At 31.9% G+C, this 21,042-nt stretch overlaps 2 protein-coding genes across 2 annotated transcripts; one reads left to right on the top strand and one right to left on the bottom strand.

Annotated features, from left to right (window-relative positions):
• Positions 1-6,404: 6,404 nt before the first annotated feature.
• Positions 6,405-7,001, bottom strand: LOC105767515 (VQ motif-containing protein 1). Its single transcript, XM_012587065.2, has one exon. The coding sequence runs from the start codon at positions 6,861-6,863 to the stop codon at positions 6,525-6,527; it is 339 nt and encodes a 112-aa protein (XP_012442519.1). The 5' UTR covers positions 6,864-7,001; the 3' UTR covers positions 6,405-6,524.
• An 11,532-nt stretch (positions 7,002-18,533) lies between these two features.
• Positions 18,534-20,783, top strand: LOC105771210 (9-cis-epoxycarotenoid dioxygenase NCED2, chloroplastic). The gene has a single exon (XM_052630792.1). It carries the CDS (start codon positions 18,702-18,704, stop codon positions 20,523-20,525), a length of 1,824 nt encoding a protein of 607 aa, XP_052486752.1. The 5' UTR covers positions 18,534-18,701; the 3' UTR covers positions 20,526-20,783.
• The last annotated feature ends 259 nt before the right edge of the window (positions 20,784-21,042 follow it).

The following is a 21,042-nucleotide window of genomic DNA, read 5'->3' as shown; positions in this document are numbered from 1 at the left end:
ACACGTCAACTTCTACCAATTCCTTAAAGGGTTATGACACGATTGCCCCCGCCTGCTTTCTTCGGACAAAAGGAAAGATGCAAAATCCCTCTAGTGCTTAAACGTATTACTACTACTTTCCCATTTTTAAATTTTTCTTAAACAAATTATAGCATCTTAATATGATTGTATGTAATCATATTTTCATTTATTATGTTAAATAATATGAATAAAATTACCAAAACTTTTCTTGTTGGGTTAAGACATTGGAGGATCTCAACAACATAACTTCTCTTTTATATTTTTATTTAATCAATTCCTTAAATTATTTTTATAGTTAAATAAGATTTATTCTATTATTTTCTTTGATTTTAATATTAAAGTAAAATTATATTGAATTTTAAAATTTATACACTTTCAAAATCAACATAAAATCTAAAACGGTGATCAAAATTTCCAAAACATTAATTAAGCGTATTATATATATAAGCATTCACAAGAAATTTTAAATTATTATTTCGTTTTAATATTAATTTATTTTTATTATTAGTTTAAAATTTTAAAATATTGTATGAAAAAATTAATTATTTTCATAAATAAAAAATATAGAAATCTATTTAATTAAAAAAAGCATAAGTTTTAAGGTTTTTTAGTATACTATCCTTAATGAAATGGTGATGACAGATATTGTAGCTTTGATGTATAAAAAGTAAAAACTGTAACCCTCAAGATTCCAAAACCTTTTAGGGCTTAGGCTTATCCAATGAGGGTCAATCACTTTTCTGTACAAGGACAAGAAAGGCTGATTTTATGACTCATTTTAACCAACAAAACTGCAACCCTCCATTTGAGGTAAATTTACACATATGTTTTCCCCCCCTTGCATTGCATGTGCCAAATGGGGAATCAATGGTTTAATTTAATCTCTTCATTATTTGCGTTATCCAGCAAAAATAAAAGTTGTCAACTTTCTTTTGCTTTCTTCCCAAAATTACCATCCAATTTCTGATCTATTCACTTTTATTTAACTCTCTATATTTTTATTATATCAAAAAATATATATTTCAATTCTTAGTAAGATATAAATTTAATATTTTCAGACTCGAATTCTTTATGGATGGATGAAACCAAGTTAACAATTTCACTTTGCACAAAGCTCAGGCCGACTCGACCCGTAAAGTCTCTTTTTAATTTTCTAATATTAACATTAAAATTAAAATTAAAATTTTAAAACATTTTGTGAGTCTTTTGTAATAATTCTTTATTTAGTTCCCCTTAAATCATCTTTCCGCCTTTACTGATTTGAGTTGAGTTAGTTAGGTAAATAATTAATATTTTAATTGAAGAAAAAAAGAATGACAAATTTCAAAGTTAGTCTAATCGTGATTCATCAAAACTAATCTTTTCCGTTGATTAACCAATGCGCAGATGTATTACGTTGAAGTGGAATTCTCATAGGAGATTTTAAATTTAACTGCTGCACCACTTTAATGATAAGGTAATTGACAGGTGCGGTTCTCCTTCAAAGCAGGAAAAAAAATTCAACTATTTATTTTGGATTTGAATTTTATAACTTGAACCAAGTAAAAATAAAATAAAATAAAGTTGGGAAATAGGAGAGACAGCCAAGTTGAATAAAGTTGTGACATTGCTTTTTGAGAAGGAGACAAACAAGGTGTTTTTTTTTTTTAAGGAAAAAATTGTTAGGGAAAAATGTTTTTCAAAATATCATAAATTAAGAAATTGAGCTAAAAAGTGTAATAACTCGATTGAGGAAAAAAAAAGAAAAAAGAAAACCATTTGAAAAGTAAGGTTTGGCGAGTGGATAAGGAATGTATACGTAGAAATTTCCAAGGATAAGTGTCCTTATCTTCACTTACCGTTCTTTTCAATCTTTTCTTTCTTTATTTAAATAAAGATCTTGCATTTTGTATAAAACAGATTAGTTTTGTTTTTTTAAAAGTTATTTGTGTTTAATTTGAAAATTTTCAAGTATTATAATTTAATTAATAATTCAAGGAATTTTAAGCTCGGTAATTCAGTTAAATAAATTTGAACGGATGGATTTTGAGTCCAGTTAAATTGGATTAAAAAAAAAGGGGGGGGGGGAAACACGTTAGTTTTAAAAATCGATTTAGAGGCTGGCGGGCAAATTTGATAGTCAAAAGATAACCGTGTAGAAATAAGTAGCCACCATGAGAGACTGTTGAATTGAAGTCTCCGTCAAATCTTGTCATCATCTACTAAGTTTAGGATTTTGGTTAGATATTAAAATGGAAGTTAGGTGCAGAATCTAAGAAAAGCGGTGTAGAGGTTGAAAGGTATAAATCTATCTTAAGATTGAAACATCAACTGCAACTGCCATACGAAACCACCACCACTTTTCCTTTTGTGATTTATCTAGTTCACATGTAAACGGGGAGGACGTACATCCATGATGGCTTTCTCGCCATTTCATTATTTTATTGCGTATTCTGTCGTTTAAAGCGACGTATAATGAACAACTACAAGTAAACCCTTTCAAGTGAGCTACATTTTTGGAACTTTGACGCTCTCTTTTTTATTCCTCGTGTTCATGTATGTGATGGATTTGATCAACCAAGGCGGCTTCAATCACACTAATCAATTCAGCAGTAAATTTTAAAAGCACGTATTAGTTCCCTAAGTTCATGCATGTATTGTTAAGCTTGCATCAATGCAACACTCAGCGATAGTTAAAGCTTAACTTTGGGATATCTACGTGACTGAAGGGTGGGTTGAGACCTCATCTTCGCTGGTTTTGTCTCCTCAGTAATAACGATAGATGATGTTGGTGCCATGATTCTATTCTCTATGTGATGTCAGCGGCTTATTTAGATTTTGTTTCAAGATCTTAATGACCTAGTTTTGATTATAAAATGAAGCAAAAAAATAAAGTACATATATCTATTGATTGATTTATATTTAATGCTTTGATCTTATATAATTCTATAGTGAATTTATTTTTAAAAATTTAGATGATGTATTCATTAGTGTATACACCATTTATGAATGATATTAATTATATTTTTCTACTTTTAGATAATGAGGTTGAAATTTGTAATTAGTGGTTAGTGACGGAGAAGGTTAAAAGGAGGGCTTTATTAACTTTTATACATAAACAAAATCTACTGCTACAACTACCATATTAAACCCAAAATCTATCTAATAGTGGGTTTAGAAAGTTTTCGTATAAATTACACTTTGATCATAAAACATTTAATCAAATGTAATAGCATAAAATTTACTTTTAATATATTTCAAACAATAAAATAGAACTTCATCATTATATTAACTTATATTTTATATAGTTCTAAAAATTAAATTAAATTTTATTATATTTAGGACCAAATCACAATTTAACTATTTATTAATTTATAATTTATAAAATATAATGGACCAATGTGATATTTTTCTATTTTAGAGAAGCCCTTACCCTTACCGACCTTTATGGTCCAATCAAATTAAATAAATATCTCTAATTACATACTCTAATGGAGTTTAAAATTTTCATTATTCACTGGATCCATCGAATAGTAATTACTTACATACAAAAGCATCCTTTTCTGAATGTCTTATTCTTCCATTCAACAGGGAGCATTCGTATAGAAATTAGAAAATACAACATTGATAACTCTTATAACTTGTTTAAAACGTATTCAAACTTCACCTCTTTAACAGAGACATTTAGGTGTGTGTGTGAGAGAAAATGTATGTATGATGTTGAGCAAAGAGAGAGAGAAGTTGCATGGGCATGTGGTATAACCCCAAGCTTTGCATGTGATCTGACTGGTAAAAGAGAAGGTTGATGTTAAAAAGTGGCCTTTGATTAAAAGGACTCCTTATTTTCATCAGTTCTTTATGGATATGTTTGTAGAATCTTCACATATATGTATCATTTTCCATGCTTTAATAAACCATCGATTCCATCCATGAAAAAGTAGAGCGCAAAAAGAAAAGAAAGATACTATTAATGTAGCATGATCTCTATTTTCCACTGATTTATAGTATAAACCAATAAATTGGAAAAAAAAAAAAAGCAGCCCCCTCTCCCATGTATACTCTTTTAACTTATTAGCTGGTCAATGCCATCTTTTCTTTTCTTAATTGCATATCCAAAGGGGATTTTGTATGTATCATAAAGAAGATTACCAAAGAAACATACTTTTGATAAAGACATTTTGGTATTAGAAAAGGAGCCATCGTTTCATGGAAAATGGATATTTTTGGTTCAATGCATGAAAGGGTTGGATGAACAGTATTTACACATGAATATGGTTGCCCAAAAACAAGCTTATTTCCAAGGATACCAAACAATAGGTATAATTTGGTTTACAGAGAGTGTGGGTAGGGGACTGTTGAATCGATTTTACTTTGAGAAAAGAAAGGAGACAGCTAATGTATAGCTAATTTCAGATGTGGATGATGGTTATTGGGATAAGATAAGCCACTTGTCAAAAGAAATGAAAAGCAAGAAGGGTTATTGGTTAAGTACCAGTTATTTAGGCTCGGAGCTTTTTATACTTGGCATGCAAGTAGAATCAGCCAATACGCATACATGTTACAAAAGAAATGAAACTGATTTTAAATTTTATTTGGGGAATTAAAAGTTTCAAAATGATGATCAAAGACTCTTTGTCCTTATTTTGCAGTCATGATGTTATTCTTTAATACAAAATAAATATCCCACCTTAATTTAATAGGAAGTCGTGCGTCACGTTATTAGTGGTATCCAGAATTTTATAAATAAAACTGATGATCCTTTCGGAAGCACTTTTTTTTTAGAGGGTTGTAATTGAATAATAGGAGAAGGAATCCTCAGCTCGGATTTCATTATATTTGATTTGATTTTAATTAAAATTACAGAATTTTGACTCTGTGATAACTTAGAGTAGCCCAAAATTAGTAGGTCCATCTCATATGGTGAGCCTCTTCCTTAACCAAAAATGAATGTTAATGGCCCAAAATGCCTTGCATTTTTGGGCTTATCCCTCTTTAGGAAATATAATTTTTTGGGTTATCATTTTAAAGTTGTACAAATCTCGTATCGGAAGCCCGCACCCCTACCTTACCTTCATCGTTTTGAAAAAGGTATTGTTTAGTATATTTGATTTAAAATTCTTATTTATTGAATAAAAATAGTTTTGTTTAAATTCATAAAATATATAAATATTACTATAATTTATATTTTAATTTTTTGGGTTATTTCTTTTACAAGAAAAAAAAAAAACTCTAGTTTGACAGTACAAAAGGGATTGTGGATGTAAGATTGAAATCTCATGCTAAATGTCTATGACTTGGGCGAATTGATCCATTGGTTCCTTTTCCAGTGACTAATAGATTTACCCATTACACCCATTCTTATATCCTTTAGAATCATTGATATGAGTAGTAGAAATATTATCATTCAAAATAGAAATAAGACCAGAAGGAATGATATTCCAATCATCATAGTTTACATGTAATAAAGCTATCCTAAACATAAAATGCGTCAGACATCTGGACTGTTCAAAAGGACTTTTAAGTGAAGCATTAATAACCTCCAAACATAGGAATGAATAATAACTCTATCAAAGTGCAATGGTTTTAGCTAAGACAAGCTTCTAGAATCGAAAAAATTTGAGCGGTGTGGGGTTCCATAAGAATCAATGAAAAAGTTGTCATCCCCTTAACAAAACCACACTTACCATCCCAAAAAAATAGCAGCAAAGGTTGTGGCACTTGCAAATAAAAGTATCTATATAATACTTCACGGGAAAAGATTGTATGAAATAGTGACGCCACGTCATCTATATCTATTTTTCTATTATTTAATAACAATCGACATTTTCATCTTGAACTTCAAGAATTTTTATCCTGAAAAAAATGAAATGAAAATCTTAAACTTCAAGATAAAATTACTGATGTGATATTAAATTATTAAAAAAATATATTTTTATTTCATACAATTCTTTCTCTACACTTCAAATATTCACCCATCAATTGTATCTACTGTACAGGTTAACTCAATGCTATACTACTTGTATTCATTTATATTTTATAAATTTCAATATACTTGAATTATTTTAATTTTGATATATATATTTAGTTTTTTAATGTAATTTATATATTTACATTTTATTCATAGCTATCCTACCTAAAAGAGTACTTTTCTTTGCCGGGTTATTGTACGAAGGAGATTTGTTGCTTGAAGAAACGAGAACAAAAGCCACCAAGTATTGGCTCATGCGAGGCGTGGGGTCTTGAACCGCCATTCGTTTCTACAATCCCAGTCGACATAACCTTTAATATAAATTACTTTTATTTAGAAAAGAAGATGGGTTTTTTTTATTAGATTAATATACTATTTTTGGTTCAATATTCAATTTTTTAATTTAATATTTAAATTAAACTTTGAAATCAAGATATAAATGAAACATTTAATTTTTTTTATTTTTTAAAAGAAAAGAATCATTCTTTTAGAAAAATAACGAAGCTTAATAAATTATGTAAAAAATTCAGAATATATATACACAGAGATATACATGCTAGTCATCCCACAACCACTTAAACTCCTCCATTGGTGGCGCTTCCATGATCATTCTATCCAAGTCTTTGAAAGAAAAACCCTTGGTTAACAAGGGAACACCACCAGTGCCGACGCCTACAGTGGCGGTGCCACATGGCCTTTCAGCTGCAACCTTCCCATGGACTTTTGTTTCGGTTTTTATACCGGAAAATGAACTCTCCTCGATCCATGAAACGCAACAATCCTTGCCTGTAAGCCTTTGAACTACAGATTTGAAGCTGACGGGGTCGGTTTCAACGTACTGAGTACCAATCAGAACAACTTTAACATTTTCACGAGACATACCCTTTGCCGCCATCGGCAAAAAACAAAAAGGAAAAAAGCTTAAACGAATCGGAACTAATACTGCTAATAATTCTTCGCTTGAAAATATGCTTACGTACAGTTTTAGATCTATACGGCAACTTGTAATAATGTGGGTTGCAGGGATTATATAGGGAAAAGGAAAGGGGGAGGAGGACAAATACACGAACCGCAAAAGGTGTAGGGTCGGGCAGGTTGAGTTGACTGTATATATGCAGTCAAAGCAGAACGCCTTTAGCTTGTAAGCCAAGATCTGCAGGGAAAGGTAAAATTACCAAGTCTTCGTCAAACCACGCAAAGAAGAAACTGTCCAAAGTCGTCTTCCTTTTTTCCTTGTATAGTTATAGTTGTTTAGGGTCCTATAAATCGTATACTATTTTTAATGAGGATGCTGGAGTCAGAGAAATTACTTTTTTTTCCTTTTACTGTCATATATTATATATATGTTGTGCTTATAATCATTGGCATCCAAGCTTAGGCAACATCTATTAACAAAGACCAAGGATTCAGTGATTGAATATTTGACCAATGGTCAGTAGAGTACTGAAATAATAAAAAACAGTTCAATTTTTTTCATTTAAACTAAACCATTTTACAAGATCTAGTTCTGTAAATTTTGACATATTTAATAAAGAGAATCATAACCTTCTATTTTTGGTAGGTGAAGATTCTTATATCATATTGCTTCAGAAAAAAAACTCTTACGTCAAATAAACTGAACCCTTGTCCTTTCATTATCAAACTAATAAACAACTTGGCCAATAGTTCCAGACAGGCTACCCCGGCACCCGGTTTCTAAGAATCTGCAGCGAGAGCGGTTTTCGACAATGATTTGCTAGTTATGGCTCAGGGCATATTTGGTGGCACCTTAAGCCTTTTTTTTTCTACAGTTTCATATTAAGAAGACTTTAGTTTCTCACGCCTACTTTTACGATAGAAAATGATTTATTTTCATAATTAATCTAAAAATAGTAAAATTTCCGTAATTATTTATTTTTTGTATCACTTTTGTATAAAACCCGAAGTTAAGGAAACAGGAACCCTTGGAGATTAACGATGACATAATCCAATTATTACAAATTTGGTTGGTAACCCATGTTTTATTGCCTCCTTAATTAATACGCTGGAAGAAAAAAAAAAAGACAAGTTTTTAGTTTTTACCCTATTTAACTGGTTCTAGAAATGGGAACAAAGGTAAAGGGTTGAATTTAAGCTATATTAAGATAGCTGTATTGTTTCCCAAAGATTCTAGTTATTTCGATAGGGACGTGATGTTTGTAGGCTCTACAAAGAAAGGTTAAAGGGAAATACCAAGATGGCAAGATGTTTCGGGCACAGAAAATATTAAGTCTTTCTTACTGAAAAAGATTGAAGCAAATCCTGGGGGTGCGGGGGGACTATACATGCATTCAAAGAAAAGCCCCAAGAAATTACCCTCAAAATTATTTTGTTAGCTTCCTATTCACATTCCAGCCTATTGTTTATCCTATAAAGTTTTTAATCTAGATATAAATTGATTCTACAAATAAAGTAGAAAATTACTTAGGAAGGTAGTTGACATGTTCCTTGTTATTCCCACGATAAAAATGTGGAGGTTATCATATTGGAATTGGATAGATGGTTTGAAATGAAGGAAAATTAGTGACATTCCGAAGTTGAAATTTACTGGGGATTTTTTGGTGGATGGAAGAAATGTGTGCAGGTGGCTACCACAAACTTGCTTGGTTCTCAAGTTCAACAAGTAGCGCACAAGTACGGTACGAAAAGGACGAGAAAGAAAGGGGTTCACAACTACATGAAACTTTCCTACATAACTTTTAAAAATCTTCTTATCTTAGTCTCCAGATGTATGTCAAAATTTTCCTTCTGTTGGTATTACATCCGGGTAATTTCGCAAAGGCGCAGAGTTCCACTTAGCCTAGCCTAGCCAGCCAGGCTAAAAGTCAATCATTGGCCAGAACTCAAAATTCAAGGAAGCAGCTGGAATTACACATGGGCTGCAACACCCCTTTTAAGGTTTGGACTCAAAAACATTGGATTTTGTAATGGGCCTTTTATCACTATGACATTCCTGGAAATATGCCTAAGATTCAGATAGCCCCTTTCGACATCACCTCTGGGGCCTCTCTCTCTCTGCCCTGCTTGCACATTTACACAATTCAGATTATGCCTAAATACTTTGATTTTCTCGATTCATATTCCATGCTTAAATCACTGCAATCGGCTCATACGGATTGTCCATGCACTTAGACAATACTTGTATTTGAGAATAAGTTCCTTTAATTGAACACCTTTAGTTACCATGCTTATGCTAGGGATGGGCGTGGATCAACTTAACCTTTTCTCAAACCTCATTGACAAACTACTTCCCCTAAAATTAAACTAATTGATCCATTCATCCTTTCTAGTAGCGGAAGTTATTCTTTATTTCACATTAACCAAAATGGCTTCATCACATTGCAAAACCAAAACTGGTCCTGTTTAATGTAATGTATGAATCAACAAAACTACGTTCCTTGATTCAAACTTCAAATTGCCCGCAATTTCTTAACCTAGTTTGTAGGGAGAAAATTTTCCACTTGGTTACTAGGCCACTATAGCCAGGAACAATAACAAACGAACATGTTACCATGCACGCAACTTTCTTAAAGAACAAGGGAAGAAAATAACCGGGGAATGTCATCAAAATCGCTCTAATTGGAGTGGAACATGAGCCATCATCCTCGTCGCGATCGTTTGTTATCATTATTATTCATAAACATAAATAGTCGTATCCTTTTGTGAGAATATTATTGAATTTTTCATATAATATTTTTCGTGTTTTAATTAAGTATGTGATATATATCCATTATATGAGTGAAAGAAATAAAAAGAATATAATGATTTTATAAAAAATAGTTAACTATTGGTAAAGTAATAAGAAATTTAAATAATTTTATTAATTATATTTTGGTTCTTTGACAATTATGAGATTTTAAAATCTTGTGCAACTAATTGAGATTCTTACTTTATATGAAAAGGCTTCTTTTGTGTTATTGGAGCTTTTATTATATGCTAGAGTTTCAACAATGCCACAATATATCTCATCAAATCTGGGCAATAGATTTTACAGGCCAAACCCTAATTTCACATCACTTGAAAGCTGCGAACAAAATATTTTCCTTATCCAATTTCTGGCGAATCAACATACACTTGACAATTAACATGTCATCGCATTTTATTTCTAAAATAAAATATTATTACCTTTCACGGGTCTCTTAAGTGGTTATATCTAAATTTAAGATGTGTTTATTTCATGGAAGATGATTTACAAAAATTATTTCTTTACATTTTCTATGCTTTTTTCATGAAAAACAACTTAATTAACGAAAAATGAGTTATATATGTCAATGGAAAATCATTCGTTTTCACGTAAACCTGATTCACTTATTTAAAAAGTGTAAGTAGTTTATTTTTAGTAATTTTATTTTTATATAAAAAGTAACTTGAATCAAGCCTAATATTGTTATATTATTAATATCTTTTTATTTTAATTTTAAAAATATTAAAATATTGATATCAAATATTATATTGTTCAATATTATTTAACATACATATTTAATTATTTATATCTAAAAATAATAAATATAAATAATTATTTAATAGTAAAGTTTTATTTTAATATATAATAAATATTGAAAATAGTAATTTTAAATTTTAAAGGATATTTTAATATATTATTGAAAAATATTTTATATTAACATTTTAATAATAAATATATATCACAATTTATAAATATTTAATAATTATTTTAATTGAACATTTGTTTAAATCATTCTTAGCTTCATTTATCCTTCCAACTCTAATATACCACTATCTACTCCCATATATGAAATATATGTAATTTAAATTAAGTTTTAATTAGATTTTTTGTTATTAAGTTCATATATGATATTTATTATAAATTATCTTGTTATGAAATAAATTTCGATTTGTTAAAAGGAAATGTTACTATAATATTTGTGTTTATTTTACTAAGAACAATTTTAGAAAATGATTTCAGAAAAATTGTCAAACAACGAAAAGTATTTTACGCAGGATTATCTAAACACCATAAAACATTAATTTTAAAAAATCAATTTACTTTCCCAAAATCATTTTTCAAATTTATTTTCAGTGAAACAAAAACAACTTTATTAGAAAGAAAAACCGTTTAGAATGGTGTGGTTGAAGGAAAAAAGAAAAGAGAGTGGAATAGTACCATACAAAATACATTTTCCACAACATAAAATTGTATGATGATGAACCCTACTTAAATTAAATCTATTTACAGTCAGAGTTTTGGTAACCACAAAGCATGGATACTAACATAAAATAAATATTTTAAAAATAATAAAACAATTTCAACCCTAATAATAAATATTTGCTTTGATAATTTTAAAATATAATGAATATAGAAGGAAAGATATATAGGCCTACAACAATAAGCACCTTTGATATTGGTAACTTTTGACATTTCAACGGAAATAAGAAAATATTTTAAACGGTAGGTTTTTCTTTTTAAGGAAAATGTGCATCAATAGTCAAATCATTATAAATGTATAACATAAAACAAGGATGAAAATAGGTTTACATTATAATATTATATATTATTATAGGTTTAATTTCTTGTGTGATAAATTACATCATATATTACACAATTAGAAAATGACTCAGGCTAGACCTCGCTCAATCTTTGAATGTTTAAGACCAAACTCGATTCATATTTTAATCCAACTTATTTGTTTGTGTGCAATAGTTCATTTTTTAACCTAATATTCCTTGTACAAATGCATGCTTACTTTCTTTCCCATATGTCAAATTTTTATAATATAAACATATGTTAAAAACATTGTAATATATAAAAGAGATAAATTAACCATAATCCAATATTAAAAATGATTACTAGGACAAATCTCCTTTTTACCAATAAAGTGAAGCAGCAAAAGGTGGAATCAATTTCTAAAATAAAAATAACGCATAATGAATTTGAATGTGGAGTTCATTTTCAGAACATTAAGACCTACCCTTTGATACTTTCCATTGACCTACTTCTTCCGAGATTTAAGTATCGCTTTCAAACAAAAAAAAGCCAAAATCATTAGACTAAGATGTGTTTCCCACTGCGCTATGGTTCACGCATCTTCCCTCCGCTACCTAACCAAGAAAGCAAATTTGAGGAAGCATAGAATATGGTACACAAGTGTAACTCTTAATTTAGGTTAATTGCGTAACTCTATTAAACTCGCTAATTAATTTTCTCATTACATCCCACCATAAATCATCAATAAAATAAAATCTTACAGATTATATATATATATATATATATATATATATATATATATCCTTTTCTTTTGGTAGTGTCCATTTTGTGTGGTCATGGAAGGTGCCTATGCTTTGAGATGAAGAATCTCCCTCTTTAGGAACCTATATTTGTCTCTTTTGACTGTCTTTTGAGTTAACCTGATAATGTTGGCTTTGATTTTTCATTTGTTAAAACGAAACATTCATGGATTCCCTCTACACATTAATTTCCTTCTAATCTTTGATTTTCTAGAAGAGTTGAAATCTCTTTCACCTGTCATAAATCTCAAGAACTGCTACCTGGATATCAGGAGAAAATGGAGGATCCCTTTTGCCCCTTACCTACTTTTACAATTATGAAAAAAACCTACCTAATATCTCATCATTGTCAAGCCAACCAAGTCTTTGTAGGATTCACAAGTGTTGAACTTTAAAATCGATTCCCATCAGGCATAAATATCATGTGTGGTTATTTATTTATTTTGAGTTGAAGCTTTTATAATAAAGACTTAAAGTATATTTCAGTTTTTATTTTATTGTACTTTATATTAACTTAATTCCAAATCTAATTGATTGGGCACGTTTTATTCCTAGTTGTACTTATAATTGAAATTATATTTGTGGTCGTACTTGTAACATCTCATTCCCGAAAATTCATGAACTATACATGGGTAATCCATTAAGAAACATGAAGGCCATATCCAGAGTAGTTAGTGGTCGGCAAATTCGACATTGAAATGCATCATTGAGTCCCTTGTAGCCCAGCATAAAGTTGGGATTTTTCTTCAAACATTTACAAATCTCTTCCTTCCATGAAAAATTAAGCAATACTGATAAAACACAACCAGAATTCACTCTTCATTTTGGTGATTAATATTGAATGGAGTGGAGAGCCATTATTGAGTCCAAGCATCACTTCATGAGATGGAACAATTGTCTCCAAATTATGAAGCCACTTGGTGGATGGTGGGTGTCAGAAGCTAATAAAGATAAACCGGTCAGTGTCTCAATAAAATGTCACCCCTCATATCTTCCCTCTATAAGACAGAATAGAAAAGGGTCGTCCTTCCCTTCCTTTCTTTTTCTCGTCCTTTAATTTGTTGCTTCATCAAATTAGATTCTTCAGGACAGAAAGCAATTCCAACTAAATATTAATTAATTATTTTAAGCAGAATTGTTCATATATCAGCCCGAATTACAGAAGGTTTTCTCTGTAAATCCAACCAACCAAGTTGAAAGGATAATTAAAGTTTGGAACATGTCATACAAATTGCCAAAATTTTGTAGATGATTGAGGATGCCACTCAATAGTAAACTGTCATTAAATGCATCCCGTGGGGAAGAAAGTCTTAAATTCAGCAACTTAATTATTATGGATGGACTTTGGGTTGGGAATGACCTGAACATGGTGAACCTGCAGGACAAGTTTAAAGCAACTTGCATGAAATGACATGAAATTAAATGCAAATAGCAAAAACTTTCTATATTGAGTTATCCTTGTAAATAACCTAGCTACACTCCTCCACTACTATACCATCTTGATATGAATCCAGTTTCGCAATTAACAAAAAGAGATTATAATAAAGCCTTTAGAAAAAATGAAAGAATGTGCAATAAAGTTTCTTTGAAAATATCTAGGTTTTAAAATGTTTAACTTCCATGTCAACATGGATATGAAACAAGTTAATGATACCGTATTATTAGTACAATACAATGCAATCACTAATACATATTCAAACAACTATAAAATCAAATTAAGCCAAAATATCTTAATCTAAAATAATTCCAACAAAAGAAAAGCTGGAATACAAAATATATCTAACATTTTATCCAAAATAGCCCAACCTGATTTGACATAATCCTAACATCTCCATATGACGGAATCAAGGCTCCTAGCGCTCAATTGCCCCCACAACTGAAGATACTTTTATGAAGATTGCAAGGAGCGGTTGAAAGAGACAATAAAAGGAACAAAACTCCCAAAACGAAATTCTTTCGGTTTCTCAATTATTCTTCCGTTCTGTTTACCAGGAATTAAGAAACAACAAAAAGCAAAGGGAGAGCGAAAAGGGTATTTAATCTTAATTAAGAAACCAATCTAATTCCCACTTGCTTTCCAATTTTGGGGCATCGTTTTCATCCTTGTTTGTCCCATGTCCTCCGGGAGCGTCTGGAATTGATTTCCGTATACAACCTCATTCGAAAGCTAGAACATGATACACACTAAACTCCAAAGGGATATGGTACCATTACCCACTTTCCATCGCCATCTTTATTTTGGCATTAATGTCATCACCTTTCAGCTTGAATGCGACTGTTGTGCATTGCAAACTTCATGGTTTTTCGCATAGATTGTTATCAGATGGGGGGACCTCTGGACAAACTCATTATTTTGTTCTTGGCCTAAACATCCAAAATTTTATTATCCTAGCGATACTACAAAATATTGGACATAAAATATAATACAATAATCTTCATAATCGATAATGTTCAAGATATGGATGACTTAAAAGTTACTCTAAGATATTTAATCTATTTTTCAAGATCATGATTTATATATTAGGAGTTTTAACTAATTAGTTCATATGTTAAAAAAAACGAATATTTAGTAAATTTAAAATTCTAATTTCATCGTTAAAATCTCTTTTGTTTATCTAAGAAATGTAGTGTACTACAAGTCCAAGCATCTAATACTTTGTTTGTGTTTAAGAACCGACTTTGAAGGTTAGAATTTTTAGAAACTCAATGTTAAAGAGGATAAACCAGACAATGAAAATGATTGAAAGCTTAATGTCATATTGTAACGCCAACGGGGTATGAAAATGATAACATGCGGTCTCAATATCAAGCCCCCTTTTGGTTGTCCATCACACAACAACGAGTGATTCCTACCATATCGTACGGCATGTATTAGAAAGATTATGACTTGAAAAGCCAAACAACCAAAAGAAATTTCGAGATAAGCGGTGGACTTCAAAGGATTTAGATGGAACATGTGATAGTTATTTAATTTTATTTGTTGAAGGAATTTTGATTGCATGTAAAGTGTTGTCTGTCAAAGGTTGATGGACCTTTTGAATAGGTTTAGTATTGAAGTTGAAGTGTTTATGTTCGACTTTATCTTTATATTTTGTCTCCCGCTTTCATCGAGAGTCGTAAGAGTTCATACATGGAAACACTTTCACCCACCAAAAAAATCTCTAAATGGGTGAAATTGTAAGTGAAGGCGCTCTCCTTTGCAAAGTCAATACCTGGAGGTCAAATTAAACATAAAAATGCAGAGTCTAATATCAAACTTGTTGAGAGGGTCCATCAATAGATGATACTCCACATTCTTTTTCCCGAGCAATCAAAATCCCGTCAATTATATTTATAAAATTATATAACCTTTAGTGTCTATCGAAACTTTTAGGTACCATAGGTGTGGTTAAAAGAACGATACTTATCAACAAGTGTTGTATACAGTGATAAGACACATTGCATTCTGAAGGGAAGACGCATGTTTATACCTTAAAGACGACATTATTGGGAGAGTCAGCCATGAACTCCGAATGTATATCATAAAATAGACAAGAATGGTACCAAAAGAAAAAAGAATGATAATGATACTTAAGGATTATAAAAATGAAAAGAATCTAATGTTGGAGTATCAAAAATAATCTCTAGAGAAAATATTATATATGCCCTTCTCCCCACTTTAGCTATAGTTTGGGTGAATTCCGTTCAGTTTTTAAACAAAAATTGAATTGAACCATTCCATTCGATTTTTAACTTTTGAAATCGAAACCAAAATCGTATGGGATAAAAATCGAAATACCTGAAACTGAATTTAGAAAATTTGGGCTTTGTCAAAAAAAGAAAACTGTCACCTTGTTTTGAGCCAAAAAAAATCTAATATTGCGATTCTTTATTTTTTTTATGATAATCATAATAAATACTCTAGATTCATTTATAAATTAAATAATTAAATTAATATCATAATCATTCGTAACACGCCAATTAAAAATCATTTTGAGTTAAGCTATTAAGCTTATAAATAATTTAAAATTATTAGAATTATTGCGTCATTTCTTTTAAATAATTGCTAACTTTAATTAGTTATAATTGAATCATTACATATCTAAAATAATAGGCCAATACTATCAAATATATATATTTGAGAGTTTATGTATATTAATATAAATGTTTTTCATTTGATTTTATTTAAATAAAACGAGTTTTATATAGAAAAATGGGACCCGAAACCAAATCAAATATTACAAAAACTCAAACTGCATCCAGCCAAATACATCGATTTCTTTGCTAATCTTGTATGGGTTAAATAAAATTGAGAAATGTTCCCAGTAATTGGCTTCCCCCATCAGTTTTTGTCTTCGCTTATACTTTTTGGTCAAAAATGAAAAGTTAAAATTGAGATTATTCGATGACAAAATCTCAGGCAATTTCGTATTTGAATTAGCTTACTTCATCATTTTTATTCTTTGAGAATATTAAACTAAAGAAGCTTTGGTGTTTACAAAACTTAGAAAGCAGTAAAATCTTGATTTCATTTTTACTTTTTAAACCTATGCATTATTTTTCTTTTTGAATATGTTTTCCTCTTTCTCTTCTCCGTCTTCCACTTGAAGAGGCTCCCGTTTGATTGGAATTTCCAATTATTTTTTCTGCTTACGTATAAGTATCACATGTAAAAATTATAACGTGAAATCATTTAATTGGTTGAGCTCAAAGTTAAGGTAAGTAGAAGGACGTATATAATAATTTCTCCCATATTTATATACTTAAATGGCATATTTCATATATTTAAATTATTTAGTAAAAAAATTCTATGAATATTCATGAAAGCTCCCCCAAATAATTATTCAAAAATTATTTTCTTTCAGCTGGACAGAATTAAATAAGAATAGTAAAGAAGATACATAACCAAATTCCCCAAACGAAGCACGACTATGACCATTATTTATTAGGGCCATACGACGGCTGGAAAAGTTAGACCAGAAAACATAATTGGTAAACCTTGAAGAAGAGGGAACCGTTACTGTCCAGATATTACTTGGAAAAGGAGAGACAAAAAAATATCAGGGTGTTCAATAATTTGATTTTGGGGGGGTCGGAAATCGGTGTTAGTCGGAGACAAAGGGAGGAGAACATGATCGGATGTTGATTAAGGGAGGGGCACTGACATTAACCTTTGCTGGAGATTATGGATGAAATACGCATCTTTCATGAAAAAAAATAGACATGACCTATTAATGTCTTTACGAAGAGGATGAGGGAGTGCATGAGAAGCTATTATATATATGATGTGACCAAGATTTCGTGTGGTTGAGAAGGGGTGGGAAGAAAGGCCCAGTGGGTGGAGTGATCGTATCAGTCGATGGATTTGCAACAAGAGGAGGGACGCCGACATAGACTCTTACAAAATTATTTACGTAATTGTATGTTAATATAGGCTCTATGATAATGAAATTATAGGATTAATAGAAATAATATAAGCACTCCCTGTGTAAAACAATAATATATAATTTGACTATTAAATTTATTTATTTGTATTTAATTAATCTTCAAAATAATATTTCATTAATCAGGTTAGTACTTCTCCACAAATTAAAAGTATTAATGCAGAGATATTAACGTGATTGTTAAAATACAAGTTTAAGTTTAAGGACTAACTAAATTCAAAAAAAATATTAGAAACCAACTAAATACAAATAAATAAGTTCAATGTCTAAATTATATATTATGGCAAAAAAAGAAGAAGAGAAATGTATATTTATAATTCTTTGTGATCTCCTATTTGCTTAAAAACAAATTTAATCAAAATTTAAAATAATAATATGCATAAAAAAAAAATGAGATGGGGTGAGGTGAGGTGAGGTGAGGTGAGGTGACTGATTTGATTTCACTCCCTGCCTTTGTGTGCGAATGAGTGTGTTTCTGAATCTCATCTCATTTGGTCCCTAAATTGGGGACCCTTTGCCAAGCAAATATTATTGGGTTTGGCTCTTCAGATTGATGCATCTTCTAGTAATTCATAAACTACCCTTATTAATTTTCCTCTTGATGGGATACTCTGTTTTCTTCGGTCTACAACAATATCAGCAATTGGCAATCAATCACAATAAAGGAAGTGTATAAAATAATTACGTTGCATCACAGTATATCATTTTCAGCAAGCAAGTTATGTAATCTGATTTCAACAACTTCATTAAATGACATAATTTAAACGAAGATAATATAGATTACTAACTTAAGTAACTAGCTGATACAATAATTTCTTATGGATGACTTGGTGCCCATTGCACAAGTTCACCACGTGCCCATCCCTTAGATGTCTGGGATAGGTTTAGCCATCCCCCCACTCTATTTATACCTCCATTTTCTCTTCTTTCTTGCCCCAAAGCACACTCACTCATTCTTTCATCTGAATCTGTCTCCTTATACACTTTCTTTATCCCAAGACCAATCACAAAACGCATTTTTGAGTTCTGCCTTCTACCCTTTAAAAGCTATGGCTTCTTCCTCATGTAATTGTGCCAAACCCCAGATTTCCCATCCTCTTTCCTCTGCCTCCTCATCAACGGTACATTTGGGCCACTCTCCAACATCCATCTCCTGGAACAGTCGGCAGCCCAACAGAACCCACAATATCAGCATCATTCACTCTGCTTTGCACTCTCCTTCAGTCCTCCATTTCCCAAAACAACCCTACCAAAACCCCTTAATCCCCATAGAAGACGACTCTGTAAATGTACAAGTACAACCTAAAACCCACCGCCACCCACAGTGGAACCTCCTCCAAAGAGCTGCAGCCATGGCACTTGACATGGCTGAAAGCGCCTTGGTCTCACTTGAGCTTCAACACCCACTTCCTAAAACCGCAGACCCACATGTGCAAATCTCCGGAAACTTCGCTCCCGTCCCTGAACAGCCCGTCAAGCAGGCCCTTCCTGTCACCGGCACTATCCCTTCTTGCATCAACGGCGTGTATCTCCGCAATGGAGCCAACCCTTTGTTCGAGCCCGTTGCAGGTCACCACTTCTTCGATGGTGACGGCATGGTACACGCCGTTACCATTGATAATGGCAACGCCAGCTATGCTTGTCGTTTTACTGAGACACAAAGATTTTTACAAGAGAAAGAGTTGGGTCGCCCTGTTTTCCCTAAAGCAATCGGTGAATTACATGGCCACTCAGGGATTGCCAGACTCTTACTTTTCTATGCCAGAGGCCTTTTCGGCCTTGTTGATCACAAACAAGGCACTGGGGTAGCTAATGCGGGCTTAGTTTACTTCAATAATCGACTTCTAGCTATGTCCGAAGATGACCTTCCTTACCACTTGCGCATCAGTCCCTCGGGAGATTTGGAAACCGTTGGAAGATACAATTTTGATGATCAACTTGAATCTACAATGATTGCACACCCCAAAATCGATCCTTTTTCCAAAGAACTCTTTGCTTTGAGTTACGATGTTATCCAAAAGCCCTACTTAAAGTACTTCAAGTTTCAACCTGACGGCACAAAATCACCGGATGTCGAGATCCCTCTATCCATGCCAACCATGATGCATGATTTCGCCATCACCGAGAATTTCGTTGTGATCCCCAATCAGCAAGTGCTGTTCAAGCTGCAAGAAATGATCTTCGGTGGCTCGCCAGTAATTTACGATAAGAACAAGAAGTCTTCCTTCGGGATTCTTTCTAAAAATGCAAGTGATTCCAAGGATATAATATGGGTTGAATCCCCTGATACTTTCTGTTTTCATCTATGGAACGCTTGGGAAGAGCCGGAATCGGATGAAGTTGTAGTGATTGGTTCTTGTATGACACCTCCCGACTCTATTTTCAATGAATGTGATGAGAGTTTGAAAAGTGTGTTGTCCGAAATTAGGCTCAATTTGAAGACAGGTAAGTCCACACGTCGCCCAATAATCTCGGAATCGGAGCAAGTGAACTTGGAAGCTGGAATGGTGAATAGGAACCGGCTTGGAAGAAGAACACGGTATGCTTATCTTGCCATTGCTGAACCATGGCCAAAAGTGTCGGGATTTGCCAAGATTGATCTTTTTACTGGGGAGGTAAAAAAGTACATTTACGGCGATAAAAAATTTGGTGGGGAGCCGTTTTTCTTGCCTCGAGACGATAATTGTGAATCAGCTGAAGATGACGGTTATATTATTTCCTTTGTTCATGATGAAAATAGTTGGAAATCAGAACTCCAAATAGTAGACGCCATAAATTTACAACTTGAATCTTCGATTAAATTACCATCCAGGGTTCCATACGGGTTTCATGGAACGTTTATAGACGCCAAATCCTTGATCAATCAAGCTTAATTAGACTAGGATTAAAAAAACTAGTGTACAGAGATTTTTACCAGGAGGATCTTGATTCTTATAGAAATTTTACCCTCCCCTAATCTTTTAGGTTTGAAAGGAGCAGCCTATAGCTTTTCAGCATTGTAGCTCAGGTGGATTCTGTTTCCCTCCTCTGCATGAGTATCATTTTTTATCTGTTGAACATTTGCTTCTCTATTTACAATTTTAGAGTGTAGAGGAAACAAAATAAAATTGGACCGCTTCGATTGTCCCCAATTTTTTTTTTTAAATTAATTAGGTTGCATGCTTAATTAATGAGTTTTGAAAATGGAGTTCACATTTCTGGTTTCCAATCCGAATCTAGCACTTTTTGTCTTCTGATTTTGGCGGCTATAATCGACTATATTTTGTTAAAAGAAGATTCTTTTGTCTGCGCATATGGGAAGAGCTCTTTGAGTCAAAAAGGCACATGATGTATTACCTTCCAATTCCATGGTCGGTAGAAGACTTGGAACTTGCATACCAATTTTACAAG

The sequence above is a fragment of the Gossypium raimondii genome, chromosome 5 (assembly GCF_025698545.1).
Source record: "Gossypium raimondii isolate GPD5lz chromosome 5, ASM2569854v1, whole genome shotgun sequence".
NCBI lineage: Eukaryota > Viridiplantae > Streptophyta > Magnoliopsida > Malvales > Malvaceae > Gossypium > Gossypium raimondii.
The sequence above is the reverse complement of the archived record's forward strand: the minus strand, read 5'-3'. Positions and strand labels throughout refer to the sequence as shown.